General features: G+C 36.0%; 1 protein-coding gene across 1 annotated transcript in view; it reads left to right on the top strand.

Annotated features, from left to right (window-relative positions):
• The window catches only part of LOC129218247 (sushi, von Willebrand factor type A, EGF and pentraxin domain-containing protein 1-like), a 120,799-nt gene that overhangs the window by 60,229 nt on the left and 37,565 nt on the right, over positions 1-23,005 (top strand). Inside the window, exons 12-19 of the mRNA XM_054852471.1 lie at positions 68-310; positions 4,088-4,197; positions 4,285-4,566; positions 12,230-12,410; positions 14,021-14,182; positions 15,993-16,154; positions 16,641-16,802; positions 19,579-19,830. Coding sequence (XP_054708446.1) covers positions 68-310; positions 4,088-4,197; positions 4,285-4,566; positions 12,230-12,410; positions 14,021-14,182; positions 15,993-16,154; positions 16,641-16,802; positions 19,579-19,830 — 1,554 coding nt within the window. The remainder of the gene's footprint in view (positions 1-67; positions 311-4,087; positions 4,198-4,284; positions 4,567-12,229; positions 12,411-14,020; positions 14,183-15,992; positions 16,155-16,640; positions 16,803-19,578; positions 19,831-23,005) is intronic.

Below are 23,005 nucleotides of genomic sequence, written 5' to 3'. Positions count from 1 at the left end.
TATATATATATATATATATATATATATATATATATGGTATACGCGTGCATAAAATTTTTCTTCACAGCATATCCATGCCCTTATTATGCTCCTCCTGCAAATGGGTTCCTGAAGTGTGATACATGGCTTGGTGGGCGTTTATGCGGCATTCATTGTCAGGATGGTTATGAGTTTGCTGGTGGGTCGAATGTTCACACACTTTACCAGTGTAGTCATACAAGTACTGGAAGTAAAATTGGTGCCTGGGGACCTGTTCCAGGTTCTGGTGCGAGTCGGAGATCTTTCAGAGTTCCTTGGCCAGACTGTGCACGTGAGTAATTCAGTTTACAGTTGATGAAATCCATTCAAGTGTTTATTTAATGCATTGAAAGTTCAACAAGAGCACTAAATTGAGTAAAATTTAATGCGTGTTATTTGAATTTTTGGATAATATATATATATATATATATATATATATATATATATATATATATATATTCAATGCGTTAATTTAATATTATCAGAAAAAAATCTTGTGAAGTAACTGAAATGAACGCTTTTTATGCTAAATGGTTTTATGTATTGTAATGCAGTACAAGTAGAAAAGCATTATGAAAATTTTTAATGTTCCAACTTTTTAGTGTTCCAACTTCTAAGGAACATTTTACAGGAAGCAAATTTTACGCTCACTTTTTGCCTTCTCTCTTCCACTTCTAGAAACCGCAGAATTGGGTCTTAAAGTGTTGCCTTTTTAGGGCAATAATTTTAAATAAGAAGCTCGAATACCCCCCCCCCCCCTATTGAATAAAATTCAAAGTCTTGCAGAGTTTTCCGCCTTACGTTAAAGCATTATAAAAACCTACATTTAGTTAATAGCCGCGTTGATAACTCAGTTTACGACTCGGTAAATCCCCGCTCTGGCTCCACAAAGAACCGATTGAAAAATTCCCCGTTTCCATGTAAAAAGAGGTTCTCCCATTATACCAGGGAAAGCGGTTTTTACCCAGCATCCTTAGCTGCTAGTAGACGAACTTGTTTTGCGTAATGCATTCCGGGTAAAAACATCGCTTTCACTCCAGAAGCTAGCAGGAGTAGAAATATTCCACATAAACCCTGCAAATAACCGGAATGCGGGGAAAAGCAGGTTTTTTCCGGGGTCGAAAGTGTCTATGGAAACGGTCCTATTGTTTCTATACTTTTCACCGGTTTTACTCTCCAAATGACTACGGTAAACTCCCGATTATCCGCGGAATAGGGTGGCACGGTAACCGCGGATAAGGTAAAACCGCGGATAATCCGAACAATAGGTAAAAAATGATACGTAGTGCATACAATAGCTAAAAGGTATTAATAACACTCACACCTACTTTTAAATTATAATTAAAAAAATTGCTTCATTGCATCTCCTAACATTAAATATGAAAAATATTTGTAAAATCTAAAAGCAAACAATAACACAACCATAAGTTAAAAAAAAAAAAAATGTGAAAAGACTCGCGGATAATCCAACCGCCGATAATATAATGATTTTGGGTCATTCTTACAATAATAGCACAAATCACGTTATAGACATTTTTTTCTTTTTTTTTTTAAATCAACTTTGATAAATACCTTAAGTTAATCCAACTTTTCTATTGATATTTTATTAAATTGTGTATAGCAAAGCATCAATGGTTCATATGTATTTTAGAGGGCATGAAACTGAATTGGTGTGGAACATAAAGGAGAATACTAGCTGTTCAGCTTCAAATCATTAGCAGTTAAAATGTGATTTCAAATTCTGCTGAAAAACAACAGCAATATAAAGTATCAGTTAAATTATATCGTTCACACAAAAATAATTACAGCAAAATGGGACATGAAGAAAAGAAATCCTCTAATTATTTTAAAACATGATGTGTACTATTTTCGTGCGAATCTTTTTTGTTAAATCTCGTAAAATAGGTAAAAAGTAATCTTAAATTTTACTATTTTTAAATTTTATCTAGTTAAACACGGTTTAAACATCGTTGGGCGAAGAAAACAGGATGTCATTGAGGCATTTGTTGCCCTTGAGAGCGCTGCCAAGGAGTTGGGCTTGGCTGTAAACGAGGAAAAAACTAAGTTTTTGGTTGCGAGCACTAGAATACATGATGTGCAGCCGCTTAATATTGGAAACTATACTTTTGAAGGAGTCACCCAGTTTAAATACTTGGGTGCGCTTATTATCAGTAAGAATGAATTTAAAATTGAAATTGGAAATGGAATTTGATGGCAAATAGATGCTACTTTGGTTTAAAGAGCCAATTAAAATCTAAGCTCCTTTCCATTAATACAAAATAAATCTATACAAAACCCTCATAAGATCGATCATTTTATACGGTAGTGAGACATGGGCAATTAATAAAACAGAGGAAAACAGACTTCTCATTTTTGAAAGAAGGATCCTTTGGTCAATTTTTGCAGCAGTAAAAGAAAATGATGCTAGGAGAAGTTTATATAACTTTGAAGTATACCATAAATACAAACAACCCAACATCTTAAGAGTAATTAAAGCCAATAGAATCAGATGGCTGGGGCACGTATTTAGGCGGGCAGACCCGGTTAAAAAGCTTACTTTTTCGAAGATTGAGGGTACAAGGAGAAGGGAAAGACCAGCAACAAGGTGGCTGGATAGTGTTGAGAAGAACCTAAAAATTTTGGGAGTGAATATGTGGAGAAACCTGGCAACGTGTCGTACCGCCTGAAGGAAGCAGACGGAGAAAGCCTTGGCCTGCACCAGGCTATTGTGCTGATGAAGAAAAAACATGGTTTAACCACTTAATGCATTTACCCGTACCTAAAACGGGAGAGAGTTATCTGCTTTAAACCATTTTCTGAAAATAACTATTACTGCACTCCCAGCTTCCTAGTCACCCTCCTCCGCACACAGCTAAAATTGAAAAATAACTTATACTGTACCTGTATATTAATTTTCTGTCAAAAATAATTGCCAGTTTTTCTGGGGGGGGGGATTGTGCCTTATGAGAAGAGAAGAAATGGACTGAAGTAAGACAAAAGAACATTTTCTAAGTATTTCATACGTCTGGGGAAAGCTATAGAAGAGAACTAACATAAAGGGAAGCTAAAAAAATAAGTTGTAATATTTCGTAGTAATATAAACACTATAATTTTATCTTGCTTCGTAGAAAGATAAATCAGTCTTTTCCATTCTGGTAGTTATTTTTAGTGTTTATAGTAGTTTCTCTTCTGTTTTTGCTTGATTCTTTAATGAAAGACGAATTTGAAGGTAAGTTATTTAACATTCATGCTAAGGAAGAATTTAAATAAATTTGTTTGTTCAATATATACTCTATAAAGTGTAACAGTAGTATTTTATCTCTCATTTAATGATGCGCGAAGTTATTGCAAATCAGCTAATATATATATATATATATATATATATATATATATATATATATATATATATATATATATATATATATATATATATATACTTCAATTGCCAAATCGGTTTAAATCCGCTTTTTAAAAAATCCTCATTTCTGCTTTAATAGTACTTGATCAATGCTTAGCATGTGAATTTATATTAAAGTTTTGGTTCAGTACATTTCTTTCCATGTCATGGCAGAAAATGTAACACGAGGGTCTATTTACTCCTATGGATAACCCCATCTTCTTCATAATAATTCTCAACTTTTTGTTTTATGGAGTTAGTCGATTTGACAAGTGAGGCATCCATATATGATTTTGAAAAAAAAAAAGTCTTTGGAATACGTAAAACATGTCATTTCACCAGCATAGGATGCTTTTAACGCGTTTTCTAAGCGGTAAACAGCTGTGTACTAAATGACTTTTTGATTTGCTGCCTCTATGTCAAGTGCCAACTTTTAAACACCTACTTATTTCTCTCTTTCATTAAAATTACTGAAATGTGGAGACGAAATTTCTTTATCAGATGCAAATGTTTCGATTCAATAAAAATTATTCATTAACATCTTTAACACAAAACATGTAAAATATCTCATTCTACATTTGCCCATGTCTTTGATGGATTATAAATTGTTAACATCATTCAGTGCTGCGTTTAATCTTTGTTTTTTCTTCATTTATGTAATTTGGTGTTTAGGAATACAAAGCTTAGGATTTGATGTATCTTTTGAAATGGATTATGAAGTCGAAACATGTACAGAAGCAATAATAAGAGAAATGAAGCAAAAGTTTATTGATACACTTATGGTAAATATTTCGACATGTTTCATTTTTTTGCTAGTCGTTCACTCTCAGTATTTATCTACATACTTATGCTTTTATATTTTTTTCCAGCCAATAGAAAGAAAATTTCGTGGCATGTTTTGTCCAAAGGATAAAGGCTGCAAACCAGAGAACGTGAATATTACTTGCGGTTCATCTTCAGCTCGGACAAAACGTCAGCAACTCCCCAATACAAATCTGCCACAGAATCCAAATGGGCAAATAAGTATGAAAACGTTTTGGGGCCCAAAGCCATCTTCTCGTAAGAGACGAAGTACTTCGCCTCCTGTTCTTGCTATTTCATTCAATATAAAGATAGATTCTGATCCAACCCAAGCAGCAAAACCACTAAAAGTAAGTAATGAATATAATGAAAGAGTCAAGCGTGTTCAGAATCTCATGAAGGTCAGAAGTGTAAGGTAAATGTACCTTATTGTTTTAATTGCTGTATTAGCAACGAGAGGAATGGAACATTTTACAATGCTAAGCACACAGCTTATTCACTGGACTGCCCATTCTACCAAAGGGTAGCATTGAAAGCTTCTCTTTTCCTCTCATATATCTAAACTTTCTCTTAATATTCCAAATTCCTCTCTTCCTACTCTTCCTACAGTTTCCGCTTTGCCTCTGGCTACCGATAGTATATGTACATTAACCTGTGACTTTTTAAACGTGCTAGAAATCAGTTCAAAGCATTGCGAATCAGCAACAGCTATCTTATCATCAACTGTCGCCGCTAGAAATGTTCAAATTTTGTTTCTTCAAGAACCGTACATTAAAACTGGTAAAATTAGTGGTCTGCCTATAGCCTGAAATGTGTTGCTATCCCGCAGTGGCAAAGCTGCTATTGCGATCACCACCAAATTAATTTCTCCTTTCGTTTCACAAATAGAACAAGACTTAGTTTCATTAAAAATCAACATTAAAGGGACAACAAACGTAATAATATCAGCATATTCATCGCCAGCAGAGCCTTTACAAAATCTCCTTCAAGAATTGTATGATTAGTTTACACCTACTTCTTTTCCAGTTTTGCTTGGGGGTGACTTTAACGCCCATAGCAGGATCTGGGGGTATTCTGATGAAGATGCTAGAGGACGCCTATTTTTGGATTTCATTGCAGCAAATAATTTAAATATACACAATTCTGCCAACTCTCCTCCAACATTCTCAAAAGGAGGACGTGAAGGATGGCCGGACCTAACTCTATAAAGGCATGTAAGCTGATCTCTTTCCTGGGAAGTTTTAGAAAACCTTTCACTAAGCGATCACTCATATATTTTAATATCTTTACATCAGTCAGTTGAAACAATAAATTTCGTACGTTTCAAATCTAAATATAATGCCTCTGTTTTCAAGTCAAAAATAAAACATGACATTTTTCCATTTCTTCAAGATCTTACGAACACAACTTCAACTACGGGACTGGATATTTTCTTGGAAACTCTCAACCTTAAACTAAAATGCTGTGCTAAAGAGAGTTTAAAACTCAAATATTTCAAATCGCAGTCTAAACCGTCTTGGTGGAGTGAAAAACTCACGATTCTCAAAAAGAAAGTAAGAGCTTGTAGACGTAGGTACGTAGGCTTCAACGTCAATCCCAGAATGAGCTGAAAGTCAATTTCCGTATCGTATATAACAAACATCTTTCACTTTATAAGAAAATTATCCGAAAAACACGCTCGGGACGCCAGGAAAAAGTTTTGTGCTAACATGACAACTGCTTATGCAAAACCGCACAAAATAGCTTTCAAGACAGTTGTTCTACCATCAATTCTGCAAGAAAGAATGGGATTTAATGTCTCTGAAGAAATGATTTTGAAGTCTCTCTTAAATCATTTCTTCCCTCCGTCATCAGATGATATAAGAGTTCAGTTCAGTCACATTACCAGAGTCACCAGCGTTCACATCGCACGAAGGAGATCTTGCTATGAAACAACTCCCAAAAAATAAAGCCCCAGGTTATGACGGCCTTAACTGCTATATTTGGAGTTATGTTCACTCTGTTTTTCCAGATCTATTGCTGAATTTCTTTAATGCCTGTCCTCAGTTTCGATACTTTCCTATAGCTCTGAAACAGGGTGTACTTCTTCTGTTTCACAAACATGGCAAACCACGTAATTTATTTACGTCATACAGGCCAATCACATTACTTTCCATTTTATCAAAAATTCTAGAAAAGCTTGTTCTTAACAGATTACAGTACCATCTTCATAGCTCTGGTTTCAATAGTCGTCATCAATTTGGATTCACATCTGTACGCTCTACGGAGCATGCTTTACAAAATCTTTTTGATAAAATTCACAACTGCATAAATAATGACAGGCTTAACCTATTGATTTCAATTGATGTAATTGGAGCCTTTGACACATAATATGGAAACATTGTAATATATCAAAATGAATGATGTTAATGGATTAAATTTTTGCCCCGAAAGCAGGACGAGGGGTCATTGTTTTAAGCTATTCAAATCTCAGGATAGCCTGCAAATAAGGAAAAACTACTACTTTAGTAGGGTTATGGGCACTTGGAACAGCTTACCGTAAGAGGTGGTAATGAGCAAAGCAAGGGGGTGGATAGCTTTAAGAGGGGCATTGATCTTCATTGAGGACTAATAAATTGACTAGGACCAGACTAGCTGGGCCAAGAGCATATTGCTGGTCGTCACATTTGTATTTGAATTTGAAATCGATATTGCAGCAACTCCTTCGTTGAAAGTGCGAAAGAGGAGTTTATGAATTATACAAGAGTTTTTTTTTTTATCGGGAAGAACTATTATAATCTTTTCAGGATCCACTTTGGTGAACGCAACCCCATCCAAAGGAAGTCCGTAAGGGCCTTGTAGTGGCCCAGAACTTTGGAACCTTGTTATAACACCACTATTCCACATTTCATGGCCTGTAAACGTCCATATACAAGCATTTGCAGATGACATTATCTTTGTAGTCTCAGCCTCAACTCGGAATGAACTCGAGTGCTCAGTCAATGAAGCACTTAGACGACTGCATGTTTGGCTCCAACAAAACCAGTTACAAGCTTGTCCGGAGAAAACAAAAGCCCTGTTTCTTTCTAAACCTAGAAATTATGTTCGACAGCCCATCATAAAACAACGACAATTTCATTAAAAGGTACAAAGAAATTGATTGAGTCCAGGCTTGATAAAAAGCTTAGCTGTATAGCACACTTGGAAAAAAAATCCATAAAAAATCAATTCTTCTTCTGAGTAAACTACAATGCATCTCTGGAAAATCTTTGGGAGCAAATATCCAACTACGCAGATTTCTATATCAAACAGTAATAGAGCCTTCAATTCTTTATTTCGCAGTGTGGGGTCAATTTTTGAAGCAGAAAGATCTGAAGAAATTAGGAAATATTCAACGTCATTTCCTCCTTGTTATCTTAGGAGCATATAACACATCAGCTCATACAACGTTGCATGTTCTTGAGGGTATTCCACCAATTGCTATTACGGTTCATCGAAAATTAGCTTTGGGAAATGTATTTATCAAGAAAACCACAATTCAAGTATCACCAAATAATACCTTCTCATCTAATAGCTCTGATGAAGCCAGCCAAAAAGGGAAAAAACATCCAAAATTACAGTGTGCAATTCCGTATGTTAATCTAGAAGAACCTAGTATTTCAACACTACATACAGGAATTTTCACGGACGGTTCGAAAATATGTGATGGAACAGCATCAGCATTTACTCACATCTCCAATAATCAGGTTGTCTACGATTGGTCAGCCAAACTAACAGTAAATAATTCAGTTTTTCAAGCGAAATTTTTCTCCACCTTTCACGCTTTACACTATATATATCGCATCAAAAATATTTTCTCCAGCACTACAATATTCTCAGACAGTATGCCTTCTCTCAAAGCAAAAATGGACCCAATGCATACCTCAAATTTAGACAGAGACATTCAAACTCTCTGCAGAGAACACCCAAATATAAAACTAAACTGGATTAGATCTCATATGGGACACTACGGCAATGAACGAGCCGACTTTTTAGCTTAAACCGCAGCAATGACTCTTACACATCCATTCGTATATAAAATTCCTCTGCCAAAATCTTTCCTCAAATAATCTCCTCTTGTCTGAACTTCTTCGAAATTGGCAGGAAATCTGGAACACTACAGAAACTGGTCGGAGAGTTCATGATTTTCTGCCGAAAGTAAAATTAAAAGAACGTTGCAAACATTCAATAGAAGTATGATTTCTCAGTGCACATGGACCATTTCCATCGTATCTACACATATTTAAGTTAATTAGCTCACCATTATGTGCATGCAGTCAACCTGGAACGCCTGAACATTACATATTCACCTGTCCTCTAACCAGCTCTTTCCATTGCACTTACAATTCCAACTTTTCTTTTTCCAAAAATATTACACATAATTCTATCTCATCCAGAGTTACACGCAAAAATATCCATAAAATAATATTACTATTCATATCTCAAGCAGATGACTTTAAATATCCAGCCTAAAAACTTTCAAAATTGCCGTTTACATTGTATTTACCAGCCATCCCACTCTTATTTAGCTTCTTCACTTGTATACTTAGTTCTTTTATTATTTATGATTTTATATTGGTTTCTGTAAATATCAAAATTGTTCCAGCCAGAGCCGGCTTTAGCACATGCGGGGCCCGATTAGACAAATCTGGCGGGGCCCCTTACAGATTGATCGTACAAATTTGAGAAGTGCTGACCGATTTTTTTTTTTTTTTTGATTCAAGCAAGGATTCGAAACTGCCGCAATTATCCGTCTTCCTTTAAATTTCTATATCACGTTCGATTTTTACTTTTTTTATTTCTTAAGAAACGAATGAATGAATGGCCACGAAAATAAGTGTACATTTTAAAAATGTAAGAAAAGTAGCTCTGAGAATCTTTATGCCCAATCACATGCGGTTGGTGCACGAGAAAATTGGGGTGTCAAAAGAAGTGTGGGACTGAGGGAATGGCTTCCCAGATGCTGATTTTTTCTGCCTTTTTTTGTAAAATTGGACGATATTATGGGAATTTAACATTATTGATTAAATAACCTCCAAAAAATGTGGAATATTGTCTCCAAAACCGGGACGGATGGTCACCGTAGACTTCTCTCTTCCAATTCTTAGTTCGCTTATTGTGAAAGAACTTGATAAAAGTCCATTCAGTTGGAGTTTTTAATTTTTATTTTCATGGAATAAATCAACCCACCCAGTAAAAAATCATTTTTCTATCGATCATTATTGTGCAACTTTGAGAAGTGAGAACCCCTTCACCGTTGGAAGTAAGCGGGTAGCGCAATTTATAACTTAGGACAGAAAAGGAAAATGCACCAAAATGTATCTGTCCAAAAAAAAGTAATTTTGGACCACAAGCAAAAGACCAGATGTCTTTGGGGTGTCAGAAGTGGAACGGAATTGCAGGGAACGGGGGAGCTCTCCTTGGAAATTTTTCGAAATTGAAGTTTAAAAAGGCAGCTTTGGTACGGAGATGAGGTTTGAGGGGGGGGGAGAGAGAAGAGGGACGTTAGAGGTCAGATAAAACACCCACAGTCCCTGGAAGAGTCTTCAAAGCTGACGTCTAAAATCGCAATTTTGGACAATTTTATATAAACTGAAGGGAAAGGGGGAGAGGCGGAGGTTCCCCGCCTACCAAATTTTATTTTAAAATTTAAGATAAGTTTAGATTAATTTTGGTAACGATAGGGAATTGGGGGCTCCTCTCAGAAATTTTTGTCCCCATTAGATGATGTTTGATGAAAATGGAAAAGAAAGGAATTTAGTGATCTCCTACGGAAAACTTTCAAAATAGAGGGTTTTATGGCGCAAAAAAACTCAGTTTTATACCCTGTTTGGGAGGGGGGGGATAAGGGAAACGGGAGGAGTTTCCTCCCGGAATTTTTTTCGATACTGAAATAAATTTTATGCTATCCATTTGAAGGAAGGGTTCGAGTGTTTTCTTGTGGTAGTATTTTCTAAAAGGGGAAATTTTAAGCTATTGTGCTGATGCTAAACAAAGGGATCATTAGATAGTAAAAATGTTTCAGAGACCTTCCTCATGAAATATTTCGAAATTTGAATCTTAAAAACACTATTTTAGGTTACCTTTAGAGACGATAGAAGAGAAGAAGGAAATTTGTGAATCTCATCCTTCCTTGGAAATCCTTTAAAATTGAAAACTGAATGATGTAATTTTAGTCCGTTTTTTGTGATAACGTTGAGGTAAGGGTGAGCGTTTGATTATCCTTCTCCTGAACTTTTTGAAATAAAGGTCTTAAACACGCATCTTCAGTCACGTTAAGAGAGATGTCAGGATTTGGTTGGCTCCAAGTAATTTTTTGACCTTGAAGATTTAAAAACCAAATTCCATTCTATATGTATAAACGTTAGAAGAAGAATGGCAATTTGCTTTCTTTAGAATTGTTATGGAGATGTTTTCCGCGTATTAAATACGCAGTATTTGGAGTTTATCATTTATTTATTTATTTTTCAGAATTGCACTTACGTTGGTGTTAATTGTGTAGTAAAAAAATTGGCATTGCTGCTAAGTTTTAAGATTTTTTTATCAATACTAATAAAGGAAGTAAAAAAATAATAAAAGTAAATATATAAATAAAATTAAAAAGATAGCTTTGGAAATTCCTGAAATTTCGGAGTTTCATGTAAATTTCCGCATTGCCCATGTAATACGAGTAGATCCTGGGATAGGGGTCCTTGATCCTTGCGTTATTGCGGACTGCTAATAATCATTAAAAATTTGTACTTTGGTTCCCCACTACCTAGTTCCTTTCTCTTGATCGGAAGTTATAGGATACAGCAGGTATCGCCTTAGATATGGATTTAAAAATTTTTAGTTCGCTATATGTTTTATTTTTTTCTTCAGGAAATTTATTTGAGACTAGTAGTTTTGTACTTAATAGGGACGCTAAAAGCTTCAGGAAACTCCCCCTATACTACCTCAATTTGACTGAAAGTAGCTCCATACCCGCCAGACTAAATATCAGTTAAGCATATTATGATTAATATCAGTTAAGTTCATTTGAACCTTATATTTCCTTTATTTTCTTTTGTGAGGAAAAAAATATTTTTTTTTAGAGCGGATCTTTTACTCTAATCGGCTTAAGGCCGGCTCTGGTTCCAGCGAGTGTCGCTCGGGAACTGTTCTGTTCCCCCCAGTCACCACATCCGTTTAAACCCTCACCGGGATTGGTACGGTGATGATTGGTGGGATTTAAATGAAAAAATAAAAATAATGCACCGATCAATTTGTGCAAGGAAAATGTGGATGTTGTCATTCAAAATTTTCAAAATTCTCTCACTGTAGCTGTAGCTGGGAGCTGCCCGTTGTTTAAAATCATCAGTATCTCCAGAGTATACCTTCAAGCAATCATGTCTGAAATTTCGGTTCAACTGTTTTAATCGCTAGGAGTTATAGATAAAGGAATGTTCCTTTAGACCACTCTGGGTTCTTCTCCACTCTGGGAGCACTTTGCTGTTTTGTCCAAGCACCGTTCGGGTGTCGCGGCAAGGTGTTTTTCTGATTTAACCGAATAACGCTCGGCCTCGGCCAACATATTTTTCTACGCCATTACCCTCCCGTTGGTTTAATTACAATGACTTAAGTTGTAAAAAATATTTCTCGCCAAAATAAATCACACTCAATTAGAAAGTGGAGGTGTTAAGGGACACTTTAAGGGACTTTCAAAGTCTAACATGTTAATACTGCAATGCCGCCATGAAATCAAAAATTAAAAATTTACTCTGACAGTGGTATTGAACTGGATATATACGACATGTTGCGTAGGTTCACTCTCCTCTCCAACAGTTCAGTTTCAAAAATTACCTCATACAGTAAAACCTGTCTACAACGATACTGTTGGGACCTAAAAACAATATCGTAATAGACAGGTTATCGATATAGACAGTATCGTTATACACAGGTTTCACTGTAGTTTGTTTCCATCTACCCCGTGTTTCCCGTTAACCTTACTGAATTCTTATTTATTATTTTTTGTAGGAAGAAGAAATAAAAAAAATTATACTGGAAAATGCTAACTCAATACTCCAAACAGTTGAGGAAACTGTATCAGAAAATGTGAAAAATGTGTACCATATTCCGACAGTTTCTAAGCCCAAGACGCTCTTTGACATTTCTTTGGTGTGCTCCTCTGGTCAAGTGCGAAATAACACCATATGCTGTAAGTATAATTTACACACAGCTCTTGCGCTCAAGTCTAAATATTCTGTATTGTAATCTGCGTCGTAAACCAAGCGTAATTGACCGCATAAATAAGAAAATACGCGTAATCAAACGTACGCAATCTACGTAAGAATCGGAACGTAAAAGTGCTCATTTGAAATTTCATACACTCCTGTTTGTGAAAATTGCAACACCGCACGAAGAACTTACGGGGGTGAGCTGAAAATTGCAGGAAATGTAAAGTAGGGCATGATAAGCAAAGGATTAGAATTGCAGACCAGTAGCGCATGCGTATGCTGAGCAGCGCCATCTGAACGGCGGATTGAACCGAATATAAATAGACGGCTGTAGCGAAGAGTGTATGATTATCGTTGGTTATATGCTAGTGTAAACGTTAACTGAATCTTTACTATGCTTCTTCGACGAAAAAAAAAAACGAAATTTGAGCAAATTTTGGAGTTTGAACGGGGCAGAATCGTCGACCTTCGTGAAGCTGGATTGTCTTATCGGGCAGTGAAATCATGCGTGTTTGGAAGTAGTGGACGAACGAGGGTCGGACAGCTCGGAAATCCGGGAGTGAACCCCGAAATGTCACGTCAGCTCGCGATGACAGACACCTGGTGCGTATGGCGCTGACGGATCGCACAGCTTCTTCTAGACAATTGGCAGCACAGTGGTCAACAATTACAGGTGTTTCATCGTGTGCTTCATCAATTCGGAGACGTCTGCTGCAGCGTGGGCTGCGCGCAAGGATTCCTTTATACAGGATTCCTCTAACGCAAAACCATCGTCACCTGCGGCTACAATACGGCAATGTGCATAGGAACTGGCGTGCTGATTGGCAGCAGGTCGTCTTTTCTGACGAATCCCGCTTCAATTTGTTGCACCATGATGGCCGAATTCGTGTCAGGCGCTATCCCTGTGAACGGCACATTTCGGAGTGCATTATCGAACGCCACAGTGCACAAACACCCGGAGTTATGGTCTGGGGTGCCATAGCATATCATGGAGGATCACAAATGCTACGAACTGTGGGCAATTTGAACAGTACCTGACACATAAATGAAGTTTTACAGCCCCAAGCTATTCCTTTCCCGCAAGGATTGCCCGGGGCTGTATTCCAGAAGGAAAATGCCCGTCCACATGTCGCCAGGATTGTCAAATCCTACCTTGATTCGCAACAGGTACAGCTTCTTCCTTGGCCTGCATATTCCCCGGATATGTCACTGACTGAACATGTGTGGGATTTCGTTGGACGGCGTTTCGCTCGTGATCCTCGTCCTGTTGCTTCGACAGACGAACTTTGGTTGCGCATACAAACAATATGGAATGCTCTTCCGCAGGCTAATATTCAAACTTTGTTTCACTCCATGCCGAGTCGTGTAGCAGCTCTGATTGCGGAGCGTGGTGGCCACACAAAATACTAATTTTTATCTCTTTTTATTGTTTGTTTGGATTGAAAATGTAATCATTTATTTGTCAACCACTCAAATGTGTATTAAATTTCATTCAACTATGATGCTTCCTTCATGGTGTTGCAATTTTCACAACAGGAGTATATTAGAGTTAATCATAAGTTAGTAACTGATTTTTTTTAAAAATTCTTAGTGAATTGTCCTCCTGGAACATTCAAGGATGATTTGGAAAATACCTGCAGAGACTGTGCTGTTGCTACCTACCAAGATAAAGAACGACAGTTATCTTGCCTGCCATGTCCTAAGGGTCATACTACCTTTTTGACTAAATCCACATCAATAGAAGATTGCCGTGGTCAGTATCTGAATTTAAGGTACAAATTAAACTAAACTGAACTTTATTGATCACTTATTGTTTTCTGAAAACTTCGTATTTATATTTGTATGAAACAATTGTTTTACATAGTATAATACTTAAAAATGGCCGCCCGAAATTTCTGCAGTGAAACTAACTGATCGATGTTAAAAATGATATGTCATTGCAGTAATAAGATGTTCTTAAATGACTGGACGAAATGGATTTTAGCTGTCCAATCGTTCAGTTTCACATTAGAAGAAAACGAGCTGTTGGTGTCTCATTTAAAATATACTAAAGATAATGGTCTGAATTTGACCAACCAATTGCACTGATATTTTTTAAATGCCATTTACCTCAAATTGGCTCAGTTAGGGCAAAGGGAAACAGAATTTCAATGTTTTTACTTTAGATCTCTCCCTTCATTTGGATGAATTGAGATAAAATGTTGTGGATTGTGTCAAGGACTACACTTTTTGAGAATAACTGAGTATGAAAAATTTGACTTTATAACTATTTGTTAGTGAATAAAATCGTGGTTGCTTTTACCTGGACTGGAGGTAGAACGAAACACCCCATTTATTTTGGTATGAGGTTGATGTAGGTAGATACGCGCACTAGACTCAGCCAGTTTAAAAACTTAAAAAGTTCTGAACCAACATTATTCCATTTCTGTCCCGTAGGTCGCATGCGTCCCGCCGAATCCTCCAAATGTGATCTTAATAAACAAAAATGATACAAAAGATTAAATTATGCGTTGAATTTATGTGAAGTACACGCGGAATTTTCATTTGCCTCAAATAAATGTTCCGAACAAATACGATGAATGAAAATCTTACAAAGAGACCTTACGGTCTCGGAAATTCCGATTGGGATGAGATTCAGTAGATTAGTAGTATCTTTTGAGGGTATCTACACAGTAAAGCAATAAAGAGCACTAGTCAAAAGATTCCGTTCGCCAGCAGCTCGGTGGCTATGTGGTCAACGTACTGGATTCCCGTGTGGTCATCCGGTTTCGATACTTCTCGCAGAGTTTTTGTATTTTGAAGCTTCTCATCAAAAGTAACTGTTACCATGAAAGGCTATTTCTTTTGATCTTTAACCTGTAGTTATTAGAACGTTATTTAAGTATAAGTTTAGCCATCGTCATTAAAGAGTTTTGCTTAAATTGGAGTAAGGAAAAATCGACAATACAGAAAAATAGCTACAAGAGGGTCTACATTTTTTAGTAAAAGTTAACTTTTTCAAAGAATAACTTATTAGCTTCAGTCGTTGCCTTTAATTACGGCTTATTTTAAATGTTGCCATAAAATATATTTAATTTGCGCCCCTTATTTATAGTTTTCGATTTGTTATAGCACTACAAAAGTGTTATGAACACTCAGCATATACCTACCGATTACCTTTCATTTATGTAATTGTATTTTATAATATTACGATTTCGAATGAAGAAGAAAATCCATAAAATATATCAAACAGTAGATCAAATACGCAGTAAATAACATACCCTAAATGAGACATATTTTGTCGAAAGAAGTAATGGACTTTATATGGAAGTCAAATTATAACAATGTAAAAGAAAAAAAAAAACTGCAAGAAATACCAAGAAATACGAAAAGATTAACTTTCATAAAATTTTATTTTCGTTTCCCTGTCTTTGCAGAATTTGTACTACATAAAATCCTACATAAAGAAAAGATGTCTTTATGAAGACGAAAAATAGATATTTCTAAAAACTATTTTAAAAACAAATCATGCATTTGCTACATGCCTACATTGTTTTCCTGTCTAATATGGATGGCGTTTCCAGCTCCTTGTTCTCCTGGCTATCACTCAGATACAACTTTCGAACCATGTGTTGCATGTCCATTAGATACATATCAAGAGTATTCTGGAAGAAAAACGTGTACCAGATGTCCTGATCGAAAGCAAACTTGGAAAGTAGGAGCAAATTCTTCCTTGGATTGCGTTTGTAAGTATAGGCTGGAAGTGATTTTTAAAAATTCGATTTTATTCTGACTGAAATTTTAAATTAAAGAAATTAACAGACATTTGTTTATAGGAGGCAAAAAAAAATAAATAAATAAAAATAAAAATAAAATCGTCTCTCATTTTAGATTTTTATTCTATTCTAAAGTCTTAATTTTGTTTATGAATAAATGAAATGTATTAGAAACTACTAAGTTAATAAGAAAAAAAAACAGTTTTTTAAAATTTTCTTGGTAATTAATGACATGATTTCTCATTTTTCGTGCTCATGCTCAATCATATAATTTTTCTTGCAATTGTGTTTACTTTGCCATAGACGTTACATTTTGTTGCAACTTTGCAGTTTTTAAAACCATGTCAAGCATTATATCATTGTTAGACATTTAGTGAATTTAAAACTAAAATATAGCGATTAGTTTTTAAGTAATGAAGTTATTTTTTAATGCTTCTCCTTCTTGGATGATTTCAGTCCCATGCAAAACAGGATCTTTTTCTGAAACTGGTTTTGAACCTTGCACGTTGTGCGATGTTGGTTCTTATCAGGATAAGAAACAACAAAAAGAGTGCATAATTTGTCCAAACGAAATGTCTACCGAAAATCTAGGAACTGAAGACAGCAGTGGTTGCATTGGTATGATTGATATAATTTTATTAGTTTTAATTATATATTTTTTCATTTTTAAATGTACAATCGACACGTATTTTGAAGTATTTTTATGAATGACTCCCAGGACACTTATGAATTATGTTCATTTCAGTTGGTTTTGTTTTAATTAGGAGAATTAAACTATATTCAATTATAAAAACCACTGAAATTAACAATAGCTAAATGAAGGTCCTCTTAGTCGTAAGGTGACTAACTGGTCTACAGCAAATAATATTTTTGTATCAAATACTGATGAATCTCAACAAATGATGAGCTTATGAATGACATTAGACCCTCGTTTTACTAGGGTTTATTTTACACGGTTTCGATTATACGCGGTTTAAGATTCGACACCTTTATTTTATTTTACGCGGATGAGTTTCGGTTTAACGCGGATGCAGCAATTCAATCAGATAAAATTTTCCCCTCTTTCAAAGTTCAAACTCCTAAAGATCGCAGATTACGCGTAATTAACTGCATTTTGCCGTGCTAATAATCGAGCTTGGGCCACTGGAGACATTTTATGCGATTGGTTTCTGAGCTTTTACCAGAAGTAAAGTTATTAAACTCACACAGAACTCATTGCAAGAAGAGCTATTAAAAATGACAAAGGAGGCCAAAACCAACGAGGATACCGACGTTGGTGACGCACAACCAAAAACGTTCTCATTGAAAATTTTGAGCCATTCCTAGACAATAGAAATTATCTTTCTGATTTGTTAGTGAAGGAAGATTCTATCATAGAAATGACGCAAGTGATCGTGGATGCGTTAATGCTCTGCAAAGAATTACACAGAGAAATTCTTAATGACTGCCAAAACACTGTCATAGCCACCTCCTCTTTATCAACAGGACACAAAATTAATGTATGTTTTCTTTATGTATGTTATGCATAAAAGTCGATATAAGTACCCATTAAATTTATTATACAATTAGTCATCACTAGAATGAAGTATTTTGTTATCTATGGAACCAAACCATTATTTTAACACTAATATTAGGTCTCAATTTACACGGTTTCGATTTACGCGGCATTTCCGTAGAACGTAACCCCCGAGTAAAACGAGAATCTACTGTACATTCTTCTAGATGAAATTTAATGAGCAGTAGCGTATCAAGGGGTTGGCAGGAGTGGCTTTCGCCAGGGGCACAGCAGCAAACGGGGCGGCATTTCGAGCGATTTTTTTAAAGGATTTTTTTTAATTAAAAAAAAGATCATATAAGTAGAAAAATGCTTTTGTAAATGAAAAAAAAAAAAAAAAAAACCTAGTAAGAAAAAGAGCTAGAGGGAAAAATAAGAGGGGGGGGGGGTTAACCCTTGGCGTCCAAAATACATGACATCTACTGCTAAGGAACATTGAATATCATTAAAAACAATTACAAAAAAAAAAAAAGAAAATAAGTATATTAAAGTTGCAATACTGTCTCCTAATTTGTCGAACCAATTAGTGAAATGCCCCCCCCCCCCATTTTTTTGGGAAGTGCGTCCCTCCAGTAACTTCCCATCGGGGCGAGCCTGGGGAGGGGGAGCCAATTTTTTAAGTTCGCCAGGGGTGCCAGAACCTGTAGGTACGCTTCTGTTTGTAAGAAGTCTGCTCATTGTTGGAAAATGAGAGAGTCATTCCACTCTTGTAAGAAGTTTTGTGAACGCTTTCTAACTTATTTTGCAAGTTTTTCAAAATTAAGTGAACTAAATAGACATGTTATTATTTACTAATAATAAAATATATTATAAGGAGTACTTTGGCTATGATGTAAGAAAAAAAGTCCCCAGATTTTTATATAACATTAGCTGTAAAATAAAGCAATTGTATGGAACTAACTTTGCAATGCAGATACAGATGCTTGGTCTCAATTTTGTCTTTAAGTGTCGATGTGGCCTGAGCTTTTGCAAAAAATTTCTAGAGAAAGAAAATTTTAAAGTGACTGTCTAGTCTATATCTTTAACTATAATGATGTAAGAGCAAGATAGTTCTCACATTGTACCCTCAAAGGAAGTATTTTATTTGAGAAAACAAATCCCTCTTTGAATCACGAGAAGAGCTCCGCGAAGAACTCACTTTCTCCATCGTCACGTGACAGGCCAGCCCTTTCTTTACCCTTGGCGCAATAACTTATCCGCGATCGTTGGTTTGGGTTAATCAAGTCAGTTCAATCGGTACAAAACATTTCTCGCAAAAACAGTAATAAATAGTATTAACTCCATACAAAATCGACGAGCCACAAAATGTCACGTGATAATCAAACAGAAACAAGTATCATGTTGGCGACTGAAATAGCAAACCAAAATTCTCTCTATTAGAGCCCTGTGCTATAATTTTACCTGATTCTGATAGGTAACCGTTTCACGAATCAAAGTTAATTTCAAACACCAAACATCATAAGTGCAAAAACGTATGTTAATAGGTTTCTGAACAAAAGGCATTATTGAAAGACAATACATATATAAGACAGTGAGAAGCAAAAGGATGTAAGTGGACATTTTCAAGTTTTGAGTAAAACGCGTTCAAAGATCCAAGGTACGCTTTGATTGATTTTTTCTCTTAATCATGCTGTATAGCAGCACCTACCAGGAATACTAGTACTATCTCTTGCCCCAAGACAAAGGAGAGGTTCTGCTACCAGTTGTATTGGTTATCTACACATTTTTAATTTTGCCACTTACATCCCTTTGCTTCTCACTGCCTCGTATATCGTTTAAATAATATCCAGTACAGATAGTTAAGTTTTTAACACAGCCTTTAACTAATCATTTGCTTAGAAATCAACTACTGTAAGCAAAAACATCTCTGCGCTCCTCTTTCCAAGTGTTCATCAACAAGAACTGGATACAAATGTATTTGTCCGGAAGGTCTTCGTGGAACTTACTGTGAGGTAAACATTGATGACTGTGCATCAAAGCCTTGTCTAAATAATGGTACCTGCACTGATGCTGTTGGAGGATACATATGTTCCTGCCCTATAGGCTGGACAGGAAAGCAATGTGAAGAGAACATAAATGATTGCATAATAAGTAAGAATACATTGAACTTTGATATGTTTCTTGTCTTCCGTTAAGCATACATTTTGTGCCCAAAATAACAAATAATAACGTCTTATAAGCACCCCGAATGTGACCAAGGCCGGATTAACATTTATTTACGCCCTAGGCCAAACTTAGAGATTACGCCCTACCTCACATGTGCAAACTCTATCAAAATCGTATCCCTCTCCCACCCCCGCAGTTATTTCCAGAGGCGTATACCAAGTGACAAGTGAAGATGACGCGCTCCCCCTTGATTCACAAAATAAGCTATGGGGTTTTTTTTCCTCTGTTTTCCGTCGATAACGTTCAAAAATGGGGGGTTCCAGGGTGCTCCCCCGGCAATTTTTTGAAATTGAAGTCTTAAAAAAGCAATTTTTCACCATTTAAGGCGATTTAGCGGGAAGTGCTGTCATTCGGAACTCGCCTCGGAAAGTTTTTGACACTGAAGTTCTTATGTTATCTTTGATGATGTTAAAGAAAGGGATGAGTTCGGAGATTCTTACCCCCCCCCCCATCTCCGAAATCAGTCTTGAAAACGAAATTATTGACGGATCTTTACTAATGATGCTGGGGAATGGTGGGAGTCGAAAGAGCTCCCCTGGATATTTTGAAAATGAGGTCTTAAAGCGCAACTTTAAACAATCTTTTTTTTTTAATGCGGTTACGATTTGGTGATTTTCAAAATTGAAGACAAAAGTTTGTAGGACATTTTTTATGACGCCCGGAAAAAGGATGGGGTGCAGCCCATCTTCCCCAGAAGGGTTTCGAAATCGAAGACTTAAATACGCAATTGGAAACCATCTCTGATGACATTACGCGAAGTGATAGGATTCGGTAACTTTTCCGTAGGTGTTTCGAAAATAAAGTCGTAACAACAAAATTTTGAACGATTTTATTAATGTTGGAGAAGGGCTGAAGTCGGAGGCGCTCTCCGGAAAAGTTTCAGAACTGAGGTACTAAAAACGAAATCTTAGATGATTTTCAATGAGGTGGGTGGAGGGCTGAAATTAGGACTCCCCAGGAAAGTTTTCAAACTGAAGGTCCTAAAAACAAAATTTTAGACGATCTGTTATAATGTGAAGGTGGGGCGTTAGAAATCTTTCCCCTGAAAAAAAAATCGCCCTTGAACCCATGCGACTTTGGGCTCCCCCCTCCCCCGCCCTCGAACATTTGTGACTCTGAGGGGTTTTTTTTTTTTCTTTTAATGCCATCGAACCTGTGCGACTTCGTGTTTTTTCTTTTTTTTTTAATTTTGCGCACCCTCAAACCCGTACGAATTCGTGGGGTTTTTTTTTTCTATTTCGCCCCCGAAACCGGGCGATTAGTTTTTTTTTTTTTTTTACTTTGCGCTCTCAAACCCGTGCGGGAAGCTTTTCAAAGTGAAGTGGTTGCTTGGTGGGCAAAAAGCTTCCCACCAAACAGGATAAACAATTTAAATGATCTATCCATATTTCTGAGGAGTTGAAGGTGGGAGGATGTTCTAATGGAAGTAGGTGTGATGAAAGAGGAGAAGAGGGAATAGTTTGACATATACTTGGCGGGCAAACTAGATATCATAACATTTTAAGGCTGAGGGTTTTTGGGTTTAGGATGAAGGCGTTCTTTTTGTGCGGAAAAGTTAAAGGTTTCCTTGGCGGGGAACTTTTTACAACAGGGTTGTTTTTGATGAGATAAAAATTACGGGAAGTTTCTTGGCTGCAGATTTGCGATGCGACTCGTATGCAACGAGAGATTCCTCCAAGATTTGTTTTATTATTATTTTCACGACGTGAACATATTTTCAGTTATGGGGCTAAAACGCGTGAGATCGATGCTCTGGTTTTACACCGGGGGGGGGGGGGGGGGAAGGAAAAAGAAAAAAAACCGAGGAAAAAGAAAAAGATCGTTTTTCATTATTAAAAATATTTTAATCGGGAACCCATTCCTCCTTGTCTCCCACCCTGTCTCCCTCCTTGATCAAACCTTTTTATTTTTAGACTTTTCATTTCCCTAGTCCTTCAGAAGAATGTCAACTGTTAATTTTACGGTTTCTTCCACTGCAAATCAAAACACTTGTCATAAAATTTTCGAAAAAAATTGGATTATTGAGATCTAATCGAAAAGACTATTTCGAATAGGTGATGGGTGGTGGAGGAAAACGGCAGTCATATTTGGATTCAATAAGTTTTTTTACATAGGAATCAGCGGAAATGTGTCAAAAGCATTTTTCATGCCACGCATTGTAATCTAATTGTTCATAATGAAAAATTTAACTTTATTGTTTACATCAGTCAACTTAAAACTTTTTGAAAAACTTTCCTTTACAAAAATATCCATTGGAAAAATTATTCTTTTAAAAAGCAAAAAATATAAACTTTAAGCCTCATACAGGAGACTTAAATATAATTTTAATTTGAATGAATATTTTTTGTGGGTCTTTAGGGATAACTTTTTATGAACTTAAAACTTTCAATAAAATATATTTTTGATATACCCTACTCTACATTAGGGCTATTCTATGAAAACATGCGTAACATGTCATTTACAGTTACACAAAGCACCATAAAAAACCTATCTTGTTGCATTACGTGAACTTTATGAAGTTCTGTTTCTATAAATACAATAAATTTTTTAAGTTATTCAGAAACAATATTTATCCCTATAGAACTACAAACTGGGGTAGTTATCTACTCCAAGTAAACTGGGTTTACAGCACTTTTAAACAAATTTTCAGCACTTTTAGCTATTCCAAACCGTATTTTCACCAACTAAATCTTGATAAAATATTGAATATGCTCTCCACCATTCTCTTCGGCATGAAAAAAAAAATCATGTGGTCATGAGTCAGATTACACTTTTCAGAACGATTTTACGAGCAAAAAACACATGGGGTAAATATGCACCTCAGTTTTTAGTGTACAGGTAAAAAAAAATGGGTTTATAGTTTTAGGGTTAGTTTACATTTTTTGACTAAGTAACTGACGTATCTCATATGATACGCCCCTTTCTCCAATTGTTTCTTCCCAAATTTTTCTCATTTTGAACGTAGGAACTTTTCTGTGTAGTATAATTTTATTTGGATTCGATGCATTTGTTACACGAGTGAAACGTTTGTAACTGTAATTGCGTATAATTTCGGGGAATGCATACTACGCATACATTTACGCATTTTGTAATTATATAA

The sequence above is a fragment of the Uloborus diversus genome, chromosome 3, assembly GCF_026930045.1.
Source record: "Uloborus diversus isolate 005 chromosome 3, Udiv.v.3.1, whole genome shotgun sequence".
Classification (NCBI taxonomy): domain Eukaryota; kingdom Metazoa; phylum Arthropoda; class Arachnida; order Araneae; family Uloboridae; genus Uloborus; species Uloborus diversus.
This window is presented reverse-complemented; position numbering and strand designations above follow the sequence as displayed.